Source organism: Eutrigla gurnardus, assembly GCF_963514095.1.
Source record: "Eutrigla gurnardus genome assembly, chromosome: 8".
Classification (NCBI taxonomy): domain Eukaryota; kingdom Metazoa; phylum Chordata; class Actinopteri; order Perciformes; family Triglidae; genus Eutrigla; species Eutrigla gurnardus.
The window spans coordinates 14,284,109-14,305,589 of NC_139922.1; the positions used below are offsets into that span (position 1 = coordinate 14,284,109).

Consider the following 21,481-nt stretch of genomic DNA (forward strand, 5'->3'; position numbering starts at 1 on the left):
AGCTGACTCCAACCGGAAGCGTTGAGGAAGCGGGACACAAAAACAACAGATCTTTATAAACAGTAACTTTATTTCACTTTCGCCGTTATTAAAAACGGTTAACAATGGAGTCGACCCTCGAACAGCATCTCGACGATACGTAAGTTAATACGAGACTGTGTTTGCGTTTGTATTTGAACTCCTGGGACGTAAAGACGACGTAAAGCTCTGTCTGTGTCTCTGTCGGCAGCATGAAGAACCCAGCTGTGGTCGGTGTGCTCTGCACGGATGAACAAGGACACAACCTGGGCTGTAAGAAAACACCGAGTTACTGGTTCTACCTCATTGTTACGTGAACATGTTGGCCTTCAGGTTCACCTTTGTTAGCTGCAATAAAAGCACACTAACACAACCGACTGATGACATTGTTGTTGTTGTTTTACACAACATTGAGCCGACATTAGTCAATTTATTATTTAATAACCGAATGTGACTTGTTGTTTAAGCACATTTACTGAAACTTAAGACTGTATTTGTCCTGCAAAATGTCCCAAACCGACAAGTTGATTGAGATAAATGATTGTTAGAGATATTTTTACATTTGATTTAGTACATTTTCAAGTATAAATGCAAAAAAAACACTTGTGTTATCAGCTGTCTATGATAGTAAACTGGATCACTTGGGGGTTTGGAATTAACAAACAAAACAAGACATTTGAAGACGTCATCATGGACTCTGTGAACATTTATTCGCTTTATACTGACATTCTATAGAATAACCGGGTAATTAAAGGTGCATTTACTGTCAGTCTACAACACAAAATGCAAGCTGCTCAGTAGATTGGTGGTACGGCAGTGAAGGCAGCCGGGCGAACAGACTGTTGTTGGGATTGTTATTGTCTTTTAATATATGTTAACAGAGAAAATAACCACAAAGTAAAAGTGCAGTGTATATCCAGTCCAACTACAGCAGCTACATACATAGAAAATGTTTCACGCAAAGAAAATGAGAACGAGCAGGCAGCTCTTCAAGGAATCTGCAACTACAGCCAGCAACTGGTTAGCTTAGTTCAAAGTCAGAAAACAGGGAGAAACGGCTATATTATTCAAAGGTAACAAAACCTCTAGAACTCACTAATTAACTATTATAACTTCTTTGTTTAGGCCTAATAACCAAAGAGTTAAAAACAGAGCTGTGGTTTCCTGGACTCTTATCCAGGAAATTACTCTTGGCCCAAAGTGTTGTTGTTGGGGAGGGGGGGGATGTGGGAGAACTCTCACCTGGAAGTTGCAGGTATGATGGATGAATGCATTTAAGTTACAATAGTGGAAAGTTCAGTCACTGCTCCTTTATTCACTCCTGTTCACCAACATTCTTTATCTCACCATCACTAGGCCGCGGCTCCCTTTCTGATGAACACGGTGGCGTTGTGTCAGTTTTGTCCAAACAAGCTGCAGCTCTCATAAAAGACCCGACAGACAGTCCGACTGTGTGTCTCGAGTCTGAGTCAGGGTGAGTGCTGTCACAGCCTTTTGTCTTTTTTTGCTTGACTGACTTGCATGTCCTCTTTTTTTTCTCTCCACCTCGGTGAATGTAGAGATCTGTCGGCAGTGGTTTTGATTAACAATGGGGGAGAGCAATACATCTTAGAGGAGAGCAATACATCTTTGAAAACAACAGTTGAAAGAGAGCCAAAATCCAGTGTCTTTTATTTGTACTTCTGACTGTGCTACAAGTTTTGGCAAAGAAGTTTACTTTTCATTTGCGTCACTATGCTGCCACCTTCTGGACTTTGCAAAACACCTTCTGAGTGACCGTGACTAACTTATTGTTAGAAAGAAGTCATTTTAAATGTTGGATCTTATAGTGACTGAAGATGAGCCTGCAGCTTTGTTGTGACTTGTAGGCTGCTTTCTAAGTGTGGAAGGATTACAGTATTTGTCAACAAGGCGTGAATGGACGACTTGAAGACCGGGACAGATATCAAATGTCACAACAAAGTTTGACAAATAATCTTCATGTTATTTCACTGTGGGTTTAAACTAGAGTTTAAAGGCCAACATTCAATATTGTAGATCTTTATGCTTTTTAAATGACACATTTATACCAAAAACAAAGAAGGTATTCATGGCGTTTGGGAATATTGCTGATGCCTATAATGATGACGGATGATGGAGGTGAATCACAGACAGATTGATATGGTTGATAAGTCACATCACTGAATGATTATTGTTCACTGTGTGAATGTATGTTTTTTTTTTGTTGCAGAAACATTCTGGTGAGGAGTCACGGGACCATCACAGTAGCGGTTCACAAGATAGCACCTTGAAGACCACGTCTTGAAGTTTTTAGCGTAAAGAAATGTACATCAGTGTGATCACACAATCTGGATGACAGACAGCTCTTCAGTTTGCAACTCTGGACTTTGCACATGTCTGTTGTGTTCTCTGTATACTTGGATCCCATATTTAAACATTTGAACGTGTGTGCGTGCGTGTTTGCGTGTGTGTGTGTATAAAAATATCCTTCAATCCAAGGCATTCATGCACAGAGAAAGAACCCTTAATAAAGTTAATCTTGGCTTTCTCCGGTGTCAAGTACTTATTATTTCCTCTGTGTCATGGTCAACAAATTGATTTTCTTTGGTCACTGAATGACGTCCATCTCTAAAAATGGGGGGAAACAGGGTTTGCCATCATGAAGCAGGATCTCAATCATATATTGATTAGATTGGCGCATGTAGTAACAGGTATCCGCGGAACGCCAGGTGTATTTCTACTGGTTTTCATCTCTGGATGGGGGGGGGGGGGTGTCATTTGGAGACATCCCCTGCAGCAGTGTTTGTTCAGGGTGTCCTGCTGTCCGCCGCATGTATCCGCAGTGTAGACCGATGCAGTGTATCTCGGTGGGACCAGGACCGGAGTAAAGTCTGCGGTTGGCTCTGATGTTTTGACCGCAGAGCTTTTTTTTTTTTTTTTTTTTTCTCCCCCCCCCTCAGTCGAGGTTCACTGCTACGTCTCTGTCACGTGGCTCCGCTCGGTGAAGGCTCCGCTCCCTGCTGCACAAGCAGCGATATTGAGGCTGAGATGTGAAATGCAACTCAAAGGGACTCGCTCGTAGAGACAAAGTTATGGCACGGTCATCCTCGGAGAAAAAGGTCCCGCAGCAATTCCTCTGTGCCACAAAGTCTCCCACTGTTGACGCGCACGGCTTTCTGGGACGCACGACCACGGAGCGAGAAAACCCCAAATTACGCGTCAAATTAAACTAATTAAGAATTGGGACACACGCGCGTCGAGGACCGAAGGGAGAACTCAGGTATGGACTTCTTTGCACATTCAACAATATTTAAATATAAGTTTATAAGTTAACGTCTATTCCAATTAGATTGTGATATTTAGTTTTTTCTTAATTGGTAAAACAAATATTTTTGACACTCCAAACTTTCCCCTGAGAAATCAAACACAAGTTACACTGTTATCAGTGTGGCTCCAGAAACGGAGTTTTGGCCTCAAAACTTTGAACTCACGTCAGTGCGTGTTTGCGTCCCTTTTTTTTATTATTATTATTATTATTATCGTGGAACCCCACCTAAAGACGTCCAATGAATGACGTAATGACTGTGTGCGCCTAAATCGTGGCATCTGTCTGAACGGCCCCTCTCTTGCGTCCCCAGCAGCGCCCAGTTGAGCGAGGGCCACAATGCAACAGGCCTGTGAAGTGCAGATAACAACCAGCTCACAGCTACACACGGTGAGTCGTCCTCCCTGTTTTCTCCAAACAAGAATACGGATGTGTGATCGCCTCTGTGGACTGGAGGGGGGGGGCTTTCAGCAGCTAACCACCCTGCCTTTACTACATAATCTCACAATCCCTCAGGACTGACGTCTGCCTTTCCTCACAACTTAACGCACAACTGAGGCTGTGCTCTTAAATTTGGAGCCTCAGGATTGTGACTTTAGGTTTATCTTGATTGATGAAATCACATTGACAAAAAGAAATAAAGGGAACGGACACAAGGGAAGAAAGTTATGAGAAAATTATGTTTTGATGACTAAAGTAAGACAGTTATTGTTCACTCTATCCGTATTGCAGAGGAAAATTCCAAATCTTGCAGAAGAGCTGACAGAGTAATTTTGAGGGAAACAAAGTTTAAAAAACAGGGTACACTTGAGGACAATAATGCTGCAGGAGGAGATGTATTCCTCCGAGGTCTTTTCTGTGTACTGCATATAATCAATCTATTACAGTGACGTCAGCAATGTTATGTATTCTCAGTCTACCCCCTTTTTTACACTTTCACAGAAGAACTATAAGGTTTTTTGCACTGTTGGGGTGAAACTATAGGATCTTTGTTTGACTGTTTTTTGTAAAATATGCCTGACTTACATTGAATGCTCATTTTCTTGTCTGATTTCTGATTCCTCATGGAAACTGTCAAACTTTTAATTATCTGCTGTTTTGACTGTTCCGTGCCTGTGCAGATATTTGATTTGTCAGCTCCTGTCATGTAAATTAACCGAATTTTCAGGATACAGAATAACAGGATTAAGCTGTTGAACCACCAGTCATGTAAAAGCAGTCGGGTTGGTTTCACAGCTGTGTAAGGGCTTTCTGCAGGTGTTGCCACAAGCACTGGGTGTGGTGAGAAGTCAGAGGTCAGCGGCTGGGGGACATCTGGCTAACTTAATTTGTGTTATAAATGTTTACTTTCATCCTATTGAAGAGTCATCTCCACAGACGTCTCAGATCCAGATGTCCAGATAATTACATTTTGGGCACGTCTGTGTGTGAAGGGGCAAGAAATATTTAGATACCTGCTGAAAAACTTTTTTTTTTTTTTTACATAATTATAAAAACTTTCATCATCTTTTGTGACGCTAATGCAAACATTCTTCTTCTTCTCGACCTTTGTTATGAATAAAACAAATGTATGATCAGATTCACCTCAGGTACTATATCTCCATTACTGCCACATCAGTCTGTAAGAAACACAGTGTCGGCCATGTTATTGTGACTCGTTTACTACCTGATGCCCAATTCAGCTTTTAATTGACTTTTAATTGCTCCAACATCTTATTAGCGATCATTTCTTATTGAAACACAAAGAGCAACATTCTTCTGTTCTGTCAGCCTGCTGCCTGAAGCACTATTGCTGGAGGACAACTTTTGAGTGATAATGTGAAATATTTCAACATCAACCAAATGGATTGGCACCAAGTTACAATCACAATGTTGTTTAGACAGTGCTGGTTTTGTCTCTGCTTTCAGGTTTCAGGTTTCATAGAAGCGTGCACCTGCATCAAGTTTCATCTCTCTTCTTCTCGTGTCTTATCGTTGTCCACCTCTCGTTGCAGGTGTAAAGCTATTATCTTGAAGTGCCCTTCGACCGACCTGAGAATGACTCCCAGAGAATAGGACTCCTGAGATTGTTCCTCAGCTCCAGAGCCTCCATTCAACCAAATCAGCATTAACAGGTAACTCAACAAGCTTTATGTATTATTGCGTGTCCCTGCTCTGGTTGACAGTGAACCACTGAACGTTCCCCCGTTGTTACATTTAGATACTTGGTAAATTATTGTTTTTTTTTCAGCAAGATAATCATCACAAATGAACCCTACGTTTATGATTTTTTTCAGGGAAATGCGATTGCCAGAAGTGAAAAGCTAATCTTAGGTTATAAATAAACTACACAGCGGTCGCATGACGTTGTTCTGCATGACGTTGTTCTGCATGATGTTGTTCTGCATGATGTTGTTTTTGTAGTTTCATTTAGGCAAAAAGTTCTGACGAAGGCCCAAACAGGATCAGATTGTTGTCCTTGAATACGTTGTGGCGTGAAGTAGTGTGCAGGCTTTTTTTTTTATTATTCAGGCCCTGATTTATTAAAATCTATCAAACTCATTATTTCTCCAAAGTAGAAGATCCATGGAGACGCCCATACACACAGTTGATGCAATACATATTCCTGCCAATAGCTTCACACTATTGTACTGATCAACAGTTGGTGGAAACACGCCAAGATATGCAGCTTAAGGCGCCAGCAAGCTAGTAAACATGGATGTAAACAATGGAGGATTTCAAATACTTGGAAAAAGCTTTGCAAGTGTTTCATAGGCGAGGAAATACTCTCAACCTGCTATTCGGGAAGCAAACGAAGTGTTTTGGCGAACACTGAATGTGAGTTGTAACGTTTGTTTAAAGAGACAGTGTGTAGAAATTACTCCCATCTAGTGGTGAAATTGCTATGACAACATGTCATCCAATACCACCTCACCAGTATTCTTTCAGGTGATGAGGTTGATATTTCAAACAAACATGCGTGAGCATGTATAAGTAATTAACCTGATGTAAACCATTAAGTGGCACTCGCTGATGTGATCTCCTGGCTCTGAATGTGTTTAGGTGTCATGTCCCTCCTCGGCGGTTGTAGTTTTCAACAGGGCGGAACCATAGAATCCTCCTGAGGACTTACCTGTCCAACGTAAACACAAATAAGAAATTCTTTGCTCACAAGGATAAATCAGATTATTGGCGGAGGTAATTATAAACTTATCAGTACCTATTTATGAATGAAGATATTCATTTTAGCTAATTAATTGCTTAAAATGTTACACACTGTCCCTTTAAAGAGAAAACTTCACAAGGCCCCTTTAAGACTTCTGTTTTCAGTTTGCTCAGTTCAGGCTCTCTGCACCGACTTGGACTGGTTGTTTGGGTGCTTTTCCCCTCTGGAAGTATGTTTCGGATTTATAGCTCTATAAACGTTGTGTAGGTCATATCAGGACATTATTCACATAGGAACCTTATTAAAATCGAATTAAATTGGATGAGAATTGTCTGTCATAACGACATGTTCAATCTCCATGTAAAATGGTTGAACCGGTTGCGATAACCAGTTAAGCACATAAACATGTCTATTAGCCTTCTTGTAAACGTGTCCTGAATTGCTCTCTTTCACTTACTTTCACATATGAAGGGAATGTGTGAGCTCAGACACAGTTCTGATTTTTTTTGTGGTTATTTGTGGTATGCAGTGCTGCTTTTTCTTCTCTGTATCGCAAACACGGTCTGTCAGACCAACAACAAATTACTACATGTAATGTAAAGGCGTACATTTGAATCCCGTCCAATTGCAATCAATCTCCCACATACACTAACGTGTCACTTTGCAATTTCCAATTACCTCATTCATGGTTTACATCAGGTATATACAGGGTAAACTGTTATAATGACAGCATGTCTTAGCATTTAGACTGTCATGTTTGTAAACAACGGCACAAGGACATGTTCAGTGACATGAATATTTACTTTTGGGAGATAAACTAAGAATTCTGAGCCTGTTATAGGCAGCTAATCCGTTGCGTGGTGCCGTTTGTACTGATTGTTTCGAGGTATGCACTTGATGTTAAGGATGATTAGAGAAATGTATCAGATCGATGGAGGGAGACTGTAATACCACACTACAAAGCTCTGATCTCCAATCCCCCATCGCTCAAACCCTCAGACCCCCGGCACATTCACAAACATGCACTCAAGCACACTCTGAGGACAACGTGTGTACAGCACATGGGGGGGAAATACTTTCCTTGCAGTACACTGGCCCGATTCATTCCCCTTTTAATCCGCTCTGTGCTCTCTGCCTAATGTGGTCCCTGCTTCTTATACATGTCTTAGTGGCACTGAGTTAGTGATGCAGGCTACACAAGACCGCTGATAAACACAGGTTTACTACGCACTCTCCTTCCACCGTGCTTTCCCGGCATCTGAGGCGAATGTTGCCTTGATTTCTGCAGGTTTTATGCAGACTGTGTGTCGTTGGACATGAACTGCTTTAATCACATCGATTTATCCCACAGCAGAATGACAATATCATATTGTATCTTTGTATTGACACCAACTACGCCCACGTTACTTGGGTCTTCTGACTGCATGGGTATCTTCAGCTCCACTGACACCAGACAGTGTGTCACTGTGTTCCAGTATCAGAGGAGGAGGTTTACTTGTCCCTTGTTGTCCTGAAGAATAGACGTGATACAAAGGTGTTATTTATTTTTAAAATTTTGACTTTATTATAGTTAAAAGCTTAATATTGACCAGTATTTTTTCTGAAAATGTGTGTTCTATTTGTCCATGTTTGACGCCTTTGTGGCTCATGCAGGATGACAGTCTTGCACGTTTCTTTTGAACAAGGCTCGTTAGAAAAGTCACAGTGTTGAGAGGAGGATCCTTTGGAAACATGTTTCCAAGAAAGGCTCAAAGTCAAGGTCACGCGTTGCATGTTGGGGTGCCAAGACAAACTGCTGTACAGCTGGCTCGTAGCGCAGGCAGGTCGCTCCTCATTCACCTCACAACAGGAGCACAGGTTCATTTCCTAAAGCTGCAGTCTTAAGTCCACACATGCTACATGCAAATACACACACACACACACACACACAAAATACACACGTGTGTGGACACAGCGTCTCAGAACATGTGCACACCAAACATGACATTTTGCTAAAGAAACATTTAATGATAAATCCACTTAGTAATCCATTATAACCATGTTTGTCTCCCTCTGCCATGTTCCAGTACATCAAACTGCATATGTCATCATCTTCATGTCTCTTCATCTTCATCATCATCGTACTTGAATTTAAATAACTTTTAAATTATTATTCCTAGCTGTGCTGTAACCTGACTACGTAACAATAGGATTAATGGAATAGTTATGTAGCTTCAAGTCCCCTTCCCAAATAAAACTGTGTGTTTTCAAATGATTTAAGAGTGAATTTCTTGTCACAGGCCTCTCGTTCTTTTTGTTGTCGTTTTGTTTGTTTCACAAATTGAAATATCAGCAGGTTAAAACATCATCACCACCAAATCAAACTTTAGTGCATTATGCCGAAGACGCGCTGTTAAATGCTGACAGGAAGCTTCGAGAGGCATGTGATTGAACTTTTGCATTTAATGTAAACACTGCCGAGACACTGAGTCCAGTGCAGCATCTGTAATAAGAGGTGGAAAAGGAACCGTGTTTAGCTGCACTGTAACAGACATGTTTCACAGCTCCGTGATATGATTAACTTTTGTTCCAGGCTTTTCTGTAAAGTTCACTGAAGGAAAAGCACGAACAGGAAGAAAATCATAATAAAACCAATTTTATATATCACTTATGTCATTTATATATATATATATATATTGTGTGTGTGTGTGTGTGTGTGTGTGTGTGTGTGTGTGTGTGTGTGTGTGTGTGTGTGTGTGTGTCGCATGCTTCTGATTAGGCAGCTTGTGAGATTTTGAAGTTATTGATCTGTGTCTTCTGTGCCTCTTCTTGTCTCTTTCTCTCCTAGTGAAACCTGGGCAGACATGAACCTGTTCAGGAAGGATGCCATGACCACTAAGAAGGAGAAGGAAAAAGAGATCCAGTATCAGGATCCTCCAGATGGAGGCTGGGGGTGGATGGTGGTGCTGCATTGCTTCCTGGTATTTCCACCTCAGTTGTTTATTATCTTGTATATAATGTGGTAATGATGTGGCTTCTGGTCTTTTTCAACAAGTTCCCAATATGATGATGGAAGCGGAAAGACTCCTCTTCCTAAGTCTCCATATGTGTATTTTGTAGAGCAAAGCCTGTAACAAGAACACAAAAATTGTATTTATATGTATTTGCGTGTGTGTGCAGGTGAACGTCCTAGTGATGGGAACGCTGAAGAGCTTTGGGATCTTCTTTGTGGCGTTCCAAGATGACTTTGGAGGCTCGTCAGAGAGCATCAGCTGGATCGGATCCATCATGTCCAGTCTGCGTCTGTCTGGAGGTTTGTATCAGGAAGAAGCCGACTCTGTCCGACGCAGATCGGCGTTGACACACTGGCTCGTAGATGAACAGATAATGATATTTTACAATTTGAAGTCAGTCTTTACACTGAGATGTTCTACGTCTTCATGCTTCCTCTGTCCTCTGTAGCGCCCCTTGCCTCCGTGGCCTGTGCCAAGTTTGGACCCAGGGTAACCTCCATCACCGGGGCATTCCTGGTTAGTGGAGGCTTCCTCTTGAGTATTTTCGCTAACAGTGTGGTGTTCCTCTACATCAGCATGGGCGTGGTAGTTGGTGAGTAGAAATTTGTGGTAAGCCGAAAATGCCTCAATGGGACCCAAACCTGCAGATGTCTCTGAAACCGCAAAGCTAAACTCATGTGTCTAGATGAATTATTTCTCCCATCTACCCACAATCCTGTGAAAGACACAGCGTCTGATTGTTATTAACCTTCTTCACTCCTCTTAGGAATTGGTTTCGCTCTACTGTACCAGTCCTTCTCAGTGGTCACAGCGCTATACTTTCACAAGAGGTTAGCAACGGCGTATGCAATCGGACGCTCTGGGATGGGTTTGACCTTTGCCCTGGCTCCGTTCACTCAGCTGCTCCTGGACAAGTATGCTTGGCAAGGTATGCAGGACACATCTTTTAATGATTGGTGCAAAACATACATGTATACATAATGTATGTGAGAATGTTCTCTGGTGTTGGTAGAAATACAGCACGTAGAAGGTGACTGTCTGGTTGCTGATCTCTCTTTGTCCCTTGCAGGTGCCATCCTGATTCTTGGAGGTCTCATGCTGAATCTGGTGGCCTCTGGGATGCTTCTGCGACCCATCAGCGTGAAGCATCCGAACGTGAACCCTACCTCATCTCCCATCGAAAAGAGCCCTGCCATCTCCCTCAAGAGCTCCTCAGAGAAGGAATACACCAAGAGCTGCTTGAACGGCTCCTCTCACTTGTCCAACGGCATCTCCAAAGCAGACTCCTTCCCATCCCCTCCCCTCACCCCTCACGGTGACACTGAGAACCTCAGTGGCCAATGTACTCAGAAACTCCAGGACCAGTCGGTGAACCCTGAACTGACCAGACTGGTCCTCAATGGTGTGAATGGCCATGAGCCCCACCATGAGGTGGGTCAGTGTAAACCCACAACTCCAGACAGCTCAGCGGAGGTCAATGGCAGCATGAATGGGTCCACCATTGTTGGGTTTCCCGCACACGCCAGCACGCCAAGTGAGGTGACCGTCAGAAAAGCCAAAGTACTGGATTTCTCCCTGCTAAAAGACCCCTTCTTTTGTATCTACACTTGGTCCTTGGTGTTCAGCCAGCTGGCCTACTTCATCCCCTATTTCCACCTGTCTGCCCGAGCCAGAACCCTGGGCATCGACGCCATGGATGCTTCCTTTATCATCTCTGTGGCAGGTGAGACACACATTGGTCAACGTTACCTACTATGTGTTTAAGATCTCAGTACATCTTCAGTAAAAAGGTTTCGTCTTGTTGGAACAAGGTTGTTTCCCAAAACACAACTTGATCTAATAAGATGTCTACCATAAGACGTCCTACTTTGTACGTTATGTCCAAAGTAGAGGATCCTAAAGATGTCTTATTGCCGTCTTTCGGGTCATCATTTAAACAGTAAAAGTACAAAAAAATAAAATAAAAAACAGCCAGTCACATATACAATATAATTAATAACCTCTCCATGAGTTTCTGTAGTATTCCTTTATAGTTTTGAACGTTCCAATTAAGTCCCATTTGTCTGAGGAATACTTTTTTTAAAAGACCTCTCCTTCTGGGTTCTGGGTCTCCTTCTGCACCTTCATCAGGTTTTAGGTCTAAAACCAAATGTTCGTATACCAAACTTATTGGTGAGCACGTATGAATTACTATTAATAGTAGTAGGTTTCGTCATACTCTCTTCTTAAATGCACTAAAGTGTTTGAAACTGGTGGATTTGATCAATTAATCTGAATTACACACTCCGTATTTGACGGCGTCTGAAATTAGCATTAAATCACAAAGTCGGCACCCTGACACTCTTCATGAATCTGACCGACGGTGTGCTGCTGCCGCTCGCCTTTGAATGCGGCTTCCAGCAGGGATTTTCACAGTGACTGTGAAAACAGAACCCCAGGTTTCTTTCAAGACTGGGTTTAAGAAGCGATGCAAAAATAAAAGTCCTCTGTCAACTTCTAGGCATTAATTATTTGTGAGCTGCTCAGACTGCAGTCTTATGTAATGAATGTGCTTACATAAAAGCTGAACTTTGGTCCACTGGCCAGAGCGGGTGGGTTCAGCAGTATGCCATTGAGGAGGCCGCTCCGTATGTACAGAAAACAGCATTAACATTTTGACCACATGTGCATGTAATTCTTTAAGAGTGCTTCGTCAGACTTTGTGAATAATTGAAACGCTCCAGACGGGTCAAATGTTTATGAGTTACATGCTTGTTTATGAGTTTCATAGTCAGTCATCAGTTGACAGAGAGAATGTCACCTTTGACGAAAGGTGTGTCTTTTAAATACAAATAATTACGGTTAAATGGTCACACCGGTTCTTCTTGTTTTGGATGTAATGAAGGAAGACAGTGTGAAACATGCTATAGTACACACTTAGACAGGTGCATACATTTTATTCAGTGTGAAATTAAAACTAATTGATTGATTTATCTATCAGTGCTTTCACTTTTGAGGAAATGGTTTAGGATTGCCTTAAAGGACGGTTTCAGTGTCCCAAAATAATCCTTTTAATCTACAGTATGTAGACTTCCTTTTGTCAGCAGCTGGATACCACCCATGCTGGAGGATTGAAACCAAGATTGGTGTCAAATAACACCGCTGTGTAAAATGACACAGGACTAAAATACACTCAAATTAACTGATGAATATGCTCTATGGGCTCGTAAACCAATCTGCACATTCTTTCTATGGGGCTGTAAAAGAAAACCAGGAGGATATAGATGTCTGAATGTCTCCCTGACGGCCGTGTTGTTACTTCTGAGCTCCACGGCAGCGACCGGTGCCAGTGAGCCGCAAGACTGACAGATTCTTTTGACTCAGACACATTTGTCCCATGGCGTTCTCTGGTCATGTGCACTGAAAGAGAGACTAGAGCTAGAGAGGCGGGGTGCCACCCACACCACAAAGCCACAATCGCAGTGTCCCGCTGTCCCTCTTTCCCCCGACCCAGCGCTTGTCATAGCGGCCCATTGACTCGGGCTGTGGGAGGCACTATCGCCCGGCTCGGTCTGTTCGTCAACCCCTCGTCCACCAACGCTGGAGCGAACCGGAGTCGCTAAGCAACACCTAACTGACAAAGTTGTTGGCGCGGGGACAAAAGGGGCTCCCAATTCTGTTTGAGTCCAGTTCTAAAGTGGCTGATACTTTGCAGAGGAGCACTGAGGCGGCAATGCGTACAAAAGAGGAGGCAAGACAAGCCAACTGCCACCTCAGAGAAGCTGGGAGAACCAACATGCCTCTTTTTACAACCATTTGCTTTAATCTGGTGACAAAATGTTCCCCTTTGTGGCAAACAGAATGGCAGCTCTCCATGCCCCGCTGATGGTCTGTTAATGCCCACGTAGTGTCCACCTTCTATACCCGTCAGCGCTGCTGAGAACTCATAATGTCCCCGATGCAGCTGGCAAGGTGCTACTTGGAGAGGCCACGTTTAAGCTGCAGTGTACTGAGTTTGAACGAGAACAGCTGCAGGCCTGAACCAACCTGCTGAGGCTAAAACACACAAACAAACTCGCAGCTCGTCTGTATGCAAGCAGGGACACCCCAGGACACAGTCTCGGGTCGCTCGAGGAGGACACATAAACACAGTACAGCTGCCTCATGTCATCTTTCTAACCTCGGAGGAGAGAGATGCTCCGGAATCCGTTATGTAAGAAACGCAGGGGTGTTCACTGACGAGGCATTTCATCGTTTATTCATGTGGACCTCATTCCAAGCCTGGAAGAGGGGACGATGTAGCCGATCTCATTCATTTCATCCATGTGTCGATTTATGGAAATTGATTTGACCTTCACTCCAATCGAAGACACATCGGCATTTGTGGCAACACATGCTGTGTGCAAACTCGTGCATATTAAGCAGAATATTCTTTTTTTTTTTGTGCATCACACCCTGTGCAGTTGTGGTGCAGAGGCTGGGAAGAGGATGGGTAGCTCTGATCTGCATAGAACCAGTTTGTTCCATTGATCAGTGGCTCAATGCTGCCTGCTCGTAGCTATTCTTGCGGCGGTCAATACACCACTGCAGTTTCCTGCTCTGCCTATCACGTTTCCAGTTGACCTCAGCAGAGAACAGCAAATATCTGCCCAGTCATCATACCCGTATGGAGCAGACGATCAATCAGATGGGATGGAGCGCATAATGAGTAGTTTTCCTGGGTGTTGCCACTGTGATTCAGATGTTAGCAGTTATGTCCAAATGCCCACTGTTTGGAGAACTGGTTCAAAAGGAAGCAAACGACTCAGACTTGAAATAGCCATGTTTTCCACCACATTCTGTCTCTCTCACACACACACACCTGCCTCCTACACCCTTTTTTTGTTTATGAATTTACTGCATTAGGATATTGGAATGTGTGCATGTCCCTACATGTAACTTTGTGTGTGATTCCCAGCATAAGATTAGTAGAACTGAACAGTGTCATGACTGACTTTGACATGTTCAGGTCAGAATGCAGTGTCCCACCAGGAATATTTCACCCCAAAAGGACAGATACACTGTATAGTTTTAGGACATGAATCATTCAGAAAACATATCTGCGTGTGACTGGAGGGCAGGCGGCAGTGTGGCAGGTTAATGGAGGGGGCTGAAACTTTTTGAAACAAAAGAGACTGGAGGGCCTGTAGCCACAGTAGCGTCTCTGTGAGGCTTTACTGAGGCACAGCGGTGCTTTTAGCTAAATGGTCACAATGAGAATGTAACAATTCAACCTGAGGGGGCATAAATGTCTGATCTGTATAAAACTTTCATGTAATCCATCCAATAGCTGTGAAGATAGTTAATGTGAACCTCACAGTAGCAACATTAGAGTGATTAGGATATTTCAATGCATCGTCTAGTTGAGATATTTCAGCCTGGACCAAACCATCTGTGTGGATGGATACCATCACCATATGGTTGTTGTTGTTTTTTCTTTTTAAAATATTGGTTGAACTGACTCTAACTTAAAAATAAACAAACAAAAAAAGGTTTGAACATTTTCTTTGCAATAGTGATTTATTTATTTCTAGGGCTTGTTTATTCAGTTAATAACTCTGGTAACTGCACGTCTGTGGCTGGAGACTGGATCTGTTCTAAATATGAAATGTGAAGCTTCATGATTATTAAATACATTTTCATCTAAGAAGGTGAAGAGAGCAGCAATGCTGTTGTTTTTTTGGGTTCCATCCAAAACTCCATTACCAAAGAGCAGCTTATGCCTAAATATTTCATTGTATTCCCCAGTCTGGCTCTCGTCTCTCACCCCTTCCTTAAAGAAACAGTCAGGAATATTTGACTTTACTTCATTTAACAAAGACAATCTACTGTGTATCAACGATACGCTCAAAGGGATTCTGGTTGCGTTTAAAACTACATAAAAGGCTTGAAGATGAAGAATCTTTATCTTCCGGTTGTACTTTGACATTGATAAGCCTCACCTGTCTGCCGCCGTTGCAGGTATCACAGAGACCATCGCCCAGCTGGCCTCGGGCTGGGTGGCAGACAGGAACCTGTTCCATAAGTACCACTACCACAAGGCCTACCTGATCCTCTGTGGCGTGGTCAACTTGCTCTCCCCAATGGCCACCTCCTACATCCTGCTGATGGCTTACGCCGTCTTCTTTGCCATCTTCTGCGGTGGATACATGGCTCTGCTGCTGCCCGTTCTGGTAAGGGACACGGCCCTGTTTGAACACGGCTATGCACAAATTACCCTCTATTACTGGGAAGGGTTGTCACATTTTCACAGGTCCCATTTTTTTATGTAATTCTCTAGAAAATAACTGATGTAATTTTCAATTCAATGTTCCTGGATTGAAATAAGTGGACTTATTTGGTTGATATTGTCATGAAATGGAGACACTGTTCAATTGGTTCAACTACATAATTCCAATTAATTGCTAAAGTGACCATCCATTTATTCAGGTAAGCTGTTCATGCAAACATTTGTCTTAAATTAATGAATAAACAAGGGGGCTCTTTTAATTACCAAGCCCAGTGACGAGTGCAAAACAGCAGCTCTTGGGTGGACGGACTGTGTGAGCATCCCTTCGTGTTTTTCTCTTGGTGAATAATAAATGCACACTCCCACAATACCACAGTGGGCGGACAGGGGGGCGTTGAAATTGTCCATTTACATTGTGGACATTACACATCATTATTGTGTTAACGCCGTGCATTTGCTCCAAAAAAAATTCTGGCTGTTGATGATGATATGCAGGCTGAAATTGACCCACATCTAAACATAATCCACCAACAAAATACCAACAGCTCACTTTGCGTTGCCTAATTTCAATGAACCTCCCACGAGTCTATGCCTCCTTTCCCACTGAAGCACCAAAATACCAGACTTCTCTCTGTGAGGCTGTAGTTAGGCAAAGTGGTCCTTTGAGTTCCACTCACATCTGCATGCTAACATGGTCACAATAACAATGCTAACACGCTGTTACTAAGCAGGTGGCTGCCATTTAGTGTTAACCACAAAGTAAAGCAGAGGCTGATGGGAATAGTTTTGGAGGTATTTGGAGATAAACCAATCAATTAATTAAATGTTGAAATATCCCATAGAATAAGTCAGAAATGTAACCAGCTGGTCGCACTAAAAGAAAACACAGGGAATCGCCAAAGTCAGTAGAATTCATCCACTGGAGACTATGAGTAACAGTATTAAATTCCATGGCAATCCATTAAATAGATTTTGAGATATTTTAATCTGGACCTGGATCTGATGTATAAGCCCGATCGATTGGCCCATAGAAATAAAATCAACAATAACCATCAACAGCCAGAGTTGTTGTCACAGGTTGTGATATATTAATTACAAAAATAAAATGCGTAGACCCTTGGGAAGTTATGCTACCATAAATGACCATTATCATCTACTGTACAAAACTCTAAAGTTATTAATTTTTTACATTTTTTTTTTCAATTTCAATAATGACGAGATAATGAAAACATTTAGATTTTATTTTTAGGCCAAATCACCCAGCCCTACTCCTCTCTGTCGCTTCTTAATCACATTAAAGGCAGGATGCCAATGAGGCAATGATTCTTAAGAATAAAAAAATCAATAAATCATCTTTTGACTTTTAACACAATCACAGCAATCACAGTCTCATTAAACTATTAGTCTGGACTTAATTCAACGAGAAAGGCCCCGTCAGTAATTGGACTCTCTGATTGATTGAATTCACAATAAGTCATTTTTTTTTGTGAAGTTTGTATGTTCTATATATATGAGAACTTGGCTTCATTATCTCGTCTTCTCACGCACTAAAAGAGGAGTATCCTTGAAGCAAACCTCACCAAGATTATCTAGATGAGAGAAGACAAAAGCGTGATGGCATCTCACCTACTTAAACTTAGGGAGTGCCAAGGAAGTAAACTTAGATGCCCTTTTCCCTGCATTGTGCTGACAGACATGTGCATTAAAAGTATTTCAAATACAAACGAAAGGATTGCCGGATTGATTGCAGGTTGTTGCTCCATCGTCAGGTGCCAGATGAGATGCTTCCAAACGCGGTGGTTACATAACAATTTCTTGATGACTATTTGCATAATAGTCAGCCTCTGTTTTTAGTTGGTGTTTGCCTTAGTTTGCAGGTGTTTGTTTTCATGCTGCGTATGCTTTGGAAATGATCCATTATGCAAATGAGGTAGGAGATGGAGCGCCCCAGGTTTGAATGTGTTGTTTTGCTCCTCAGGTCGACCTCGTCGGGGCGGAGAAGCTCAACAACTCCATGGGCTTCTCCATGTTCTTTGTCGGCCTGGGTTGCCTCACAGGACCTCCTCTGGCAGGTGAGTGGATCACGTCATGGAAAAGACTTCGAGTCGAGACACGTTTTAACAATAACAATCCCATACATATGCACCGCATGTGGGACGGACGGCCATGACGTTCCCGTTCTGGAGTGATTGGTTACACGGAGGGCGAGGTGTTATGGTGTGTAGGTTAGAGTGAGTGAGTGCCTTTCTTATGAATACAGCTTTTTTTTTTAGGGGGGGGGGTTGTTGTGGCACATATTTTCCTGGGGCCCCTAAATTCCTTGCAGTGTGTCTGTGTGCATGAAGTCATTATGGAGTGTGAAACCTGAAACACCGCCTATAGTTAGTTGGTGCACCTCTAAATGCAGACTGGGACAGACTTCGGGGTTGCTTTGACAAAAAAAATGCATATCGGGGTTACTGGGTCAGATTTCATCGAGCCTAGAAGCAGAAGTAGAATAACAGCGTTGTGTCTGTTGCTGGGTTCGACTCACTTTGTTTAAGTGATGGCAGATTGCTCCAGTTTTGTTCCAGTCTTTTGTTAGATTAGATTGGGGCAGGACGATGAACTATGTCTATGTCACCTAAAAAAAACAAAGACATCAGTCATCTGTATGACATGTGAACAGGGTGACATTCAGATTGAATACTTGATCTTGGGCACGTCTCATTGTGATTAAAATGTATGTCCACCCACCCGTCAAATATGCAAGGTATTCTGGGGAGAACGTTTGGCAGTTAGACGGGGGTGTTCCCCTTGAACCGGTTGACATGGCCCGTGTCCACGGTGTTGTGCAATCCCTTCAGGGAAGCTTATGGATTTCGGGGGTTGAAGTGTGACTAATGACCCCTTTAGGGTCGTGCATAAATAGCGCGTGGCTCTGTTTACCATCCCTGCCGTTCAAGTGAGAAACAGACATTAGGCAAACGACGTCCCCGCCTTGTGTGATAACATCGCTGTTGTCACATCCGCTCTCTGCTGGAATGTCAAACGGCCTGTTAACGCTGTAAAAAAGGGAAATGCCAACGTGGCTGGTGTAAAGAAGACCAATAACACCTGCAGGATACAGAACACAGAAGTCAGGCCCTCACCGTACTCATTTAGACGTATGACGAGTGTAAAAGTGAAGGGTTTACTTTCGGAATATTAAATATCCATTATTAAAGAAACTACTACCTGACATACAAGGCATTTTTTTTTAAATGTATGACTATATAATTATTTTCGTGGAATACCATATTGTCTTTTTATCACATACATTTTTATGGTATTTTATACATGACATGTTTGTTTTTTTATCACATACTTACGACCTTTCCATGCATTTTTCTTCTTCTTTTTTTTTTTTTTTTGCTGACTTTCGATGCATTCATTCGGGCAAATGGGCAGGAATTTACAGATTTCTATTGATAATTACAAAAAAAAATGTCACTATTTATACAAAAAGAAATTAAGAAATAAAACTAAAAAGTCTATTTGCATGTGAAGTGATTCTAACTCATTCTGCCTTTTTATTGAAAGTCCATGAACACCTGTAAATCACTGACAATATTCAGCCCCAGTTTTAAAAATGTTTATACACACACACAAATGATATAGTGTGAAACCCCTTCTCCTCAGTATGATCCATAAATAAAGTGATGCTGCTATAAATGAAAGGTGCTGTGATGAGAGTGTTGTGCGTTTGTGTTTTGCAGGCTTCCTGTACGACTACACTCAGACGTACGACTGCTCCTTCTACCTGGCTGGACTCTGCTATCTGCTCTCCTCCGTCTCCCTGTTCATGGAGCCGCTGGCTCAGCGCTGGAAGAACAGGAACAAAGCCACCCGCGCCCAGAGAGCGGAGAGCAGCTGTAAGACCAACGGCTGCTTCGCCGCCGACCGGCTGCAGAACGGCGCTGTGTAGGAATGAAACCCAGGGAAGGCCTTCGATCCTGAACCAGCATGCTCAGAATTTGCCTCAGGCCTGCATACCTTGAACCTTGGACTCCAGCTTAAAGTCGGGACCCGAATGACCCTCACTTTCAGCAGGAGCGCAACATGGGCCCAAGAGACCGCAGTAATGTGTCTGAGAACACGAAGTAGTCATTGGTGAATAGATGATTGTGTTGAACTTTTAAAAAAAGCCAAAATTTTAGTGTTCTGCGAAATATTTTACTCCCTTTTCTTGTTCTTATCAGAGGTACGTGCATCCAAACTGAAACATACATCATCCGGCACATTTTAATAACAGCTGCTTTGCAACCATAACTTATTGAAAATACAATCATGGCACATATCCATGAAGAAATACTTCTCACCCGATGTCTTTGGAAGATTGTACCTGTATCTGTAAGCCTGTACTCACTGGTATGCACTTTGGGCCAAGTTTGTTATTATGCTGCATGACTTTTCCTCGGACTTTATCAACTGCCAGATAATTAAGATACTGAGCGAACTCTTAAAGGGAAAGTCTGCCAACTTTTAATGTGGATTTCCAGTCAGTTTTCATGGCAACGTAGGCGGAAACATATCGACAGAGTCCTGATACTGGGAGGGTCCCCCACCGGCCATGTTTTTCTGCATGGCTAATGCAGCCGCTGCATTTCTTCGGCTGTATATTCTGGCCGAGTCAGCAAAAACACTGTTAAATGTATCCTCCTCCAAAAACTTCCTCTGCACTCATTTTCGGATGCTTTTTTTTTTTTGCTGTTGAAAACGTAATGCAATTCAAACGCAGAGGACAAGGAAGAATGTTGTCCTTAAAGCCACTATATCAGGCATCAACACTGGTCGGACATCCACATAGAAGGTGGCAGATTTTCCCTTTTAATTGCTTCTATGATACAACATGCAACCTGCTCTTCAAAGCCAAAAAGCAGCAACTGCTTCAGTAAAATAATCTCTTGCCTCCACAAGATTATTGTGGGCACAAGGCTAGATTATATGGCATGTGCTAGAATATAGAGGTTATAATCATATTATCATATTTATATCTTTATTCTTAATACTCTGGATGTGTGTTTGTGTCTATCAACGACTTCAGCATACTTTGATATAGACACACCATTCCAATATTGAAATGTTAAGCTCATTTAGGACACGTATGTTTTTGATATTGTAGACAGAATGTTCAAAGTTTGAAGATTTTCTAATCCTCTTTACGAATTTCATACTCATCTCCTTCCATTTGTACTTTATAACATTAATTCAGTTATTTCATACCTCTCATAGACTTTTGTGGGATCCGCGGTTGATGTTTAAACTTTTCAGAAGTTATCATTTGTGTGGATTGTGCCGGTGACTTGAATCTTCACACCTCAGATCCTTTCAGCGCCTACACTTTTAAATGACAATTCAAAGTAGCTCTTCAACAGCCGCTTGTTCAATCACACCTGTTTACATTGTTTGCACATCTAGTCTTGAGTGCAAGCACTTCATTTTCTTTCTAAAATCTTTTTGTAGTTTTTTGGTTTTCAATCTCAGCCGCGACTATTTTAAATTCTACAATACAACAAAACTAGAAACTGACTCCCTTTGAAAGCAGCCACGTCTGTTCCAGAGCCGCTCTATGCAAGTACAGAGAGAGAGAGAGATCGCTGTCCATCGACAGCTCACCTGCACATTGTTTTATCTGTAGAAACAATACCAACTCCTGAAAGAAAAAGCCTGTTTCCTAAATATGTTGATCACAATCGGACTGTTTATGAGCTCCGCCGAAAAGCAGGGTTTTC

At 42.3% G+C, this 21,481-nt stretch overlaps 2 protein-coding genes across 2 annotated transcripts; both read left to right on the forward strand.

The window, feature by feature from the left end:
* Nucleotides 1-2,566, forward strand: lamtor5 (late endosomal/lysosomal adaptor, MAPK and MTOR activator 5). The gene is made up of 4 exons (XM_084015535.1): nt 1-139; nt 230-291; nt 1,375-1,492; nt 2,249-2,566. The coding sequence occupies exons 1-4, from the start codon at nt 105-107 to the stop codon at nt 2,307-2,309; spliced, it is 276 nt and encodes a 91-aa protein (XP_083871661.1). The 5' UTR covers nt 1-104; the 3' UTR covers nt 2,310-2,566.
* A 2,833-nt stretch (nt 2,567-5,399) lies between these two features.
* Nucleotides 5,400-19,779, forward strand: slc16a4 (solute carrier family 16 member 4). The gene is made up of 9 exons (XM_084016044.1): nt 5,400-5,457; nt 9,316-9,448; nt 9,648-9,780; nt 9,930-10,073; nt 10,248-10,409; nt 10,551-11,204; nt 15,461-15,672; nt 17,707-17,800; nt 19,466-19,779. Exons 2-9 carry the CDS (start codon nt 9,332-9,334, stop codon nt 19,672-19,674), a joined length of 1,725 nt encoding a protein of 574 aa, XP_083872170.1. The 5' UTR covers nt 5,400-5,457; nt 9,316-9,331; the 3' UTR covers nt 19,675-19,779.
* Nucleotides 19,780-21,481: the final 1,702 nt, after the last annotated feature.

What these genes read in the sequence shown, in the direction of transcription:
- slc16a4 (XM_084016044.1), top strand. Translation starts at nt 9,332, where the DNA reads ATGAACCTGTTCAGGAAGGATGCCATGACCACTAAGAAGGAGAAGGAA. An exon ending in TGGTGCTGCATTGCTTCCTG is followed by an intron (nt 9,449 to 9,647) that starts GTATTTCCACCT and finishes GTGTGTGTGCAG; the next exon opens with GTGAACGTCCTAGTGATGGG. An exon ending in CTCTGCTGCTGCCCGTTCTG is followed by an intron (nt 15,673 to 17,706) that starts GTAAGGGACACG and finishes TTTGCTCCTCAG; the next exon opens with GTCGACCTCGTCGGGGCGGA.
- lamtor5 (XM_084015535.1), top strand. Translation starts at nt 105, where the DNA reads ATGGAGTCGACCCTCGAACAGCATCTCGACGATAC. An exon ending in GAACAGCATCTCGACGATAC is followed by an intron (nt 140 to 229) that starts GTAAGTTAATAC and finishes CTCTGTCGGCAG; the next exon opens with CATGAAGAACCCAGCTGTGG. An exon ending in ACAAGGACACAACCTGGGCT is followed by an intron (nt 292 to 1,374) that starts GTAAGAAAACAC and finishes CACCATCACTAG; the next exon opens with GCCGCGGCTCCCTTTCTGAT.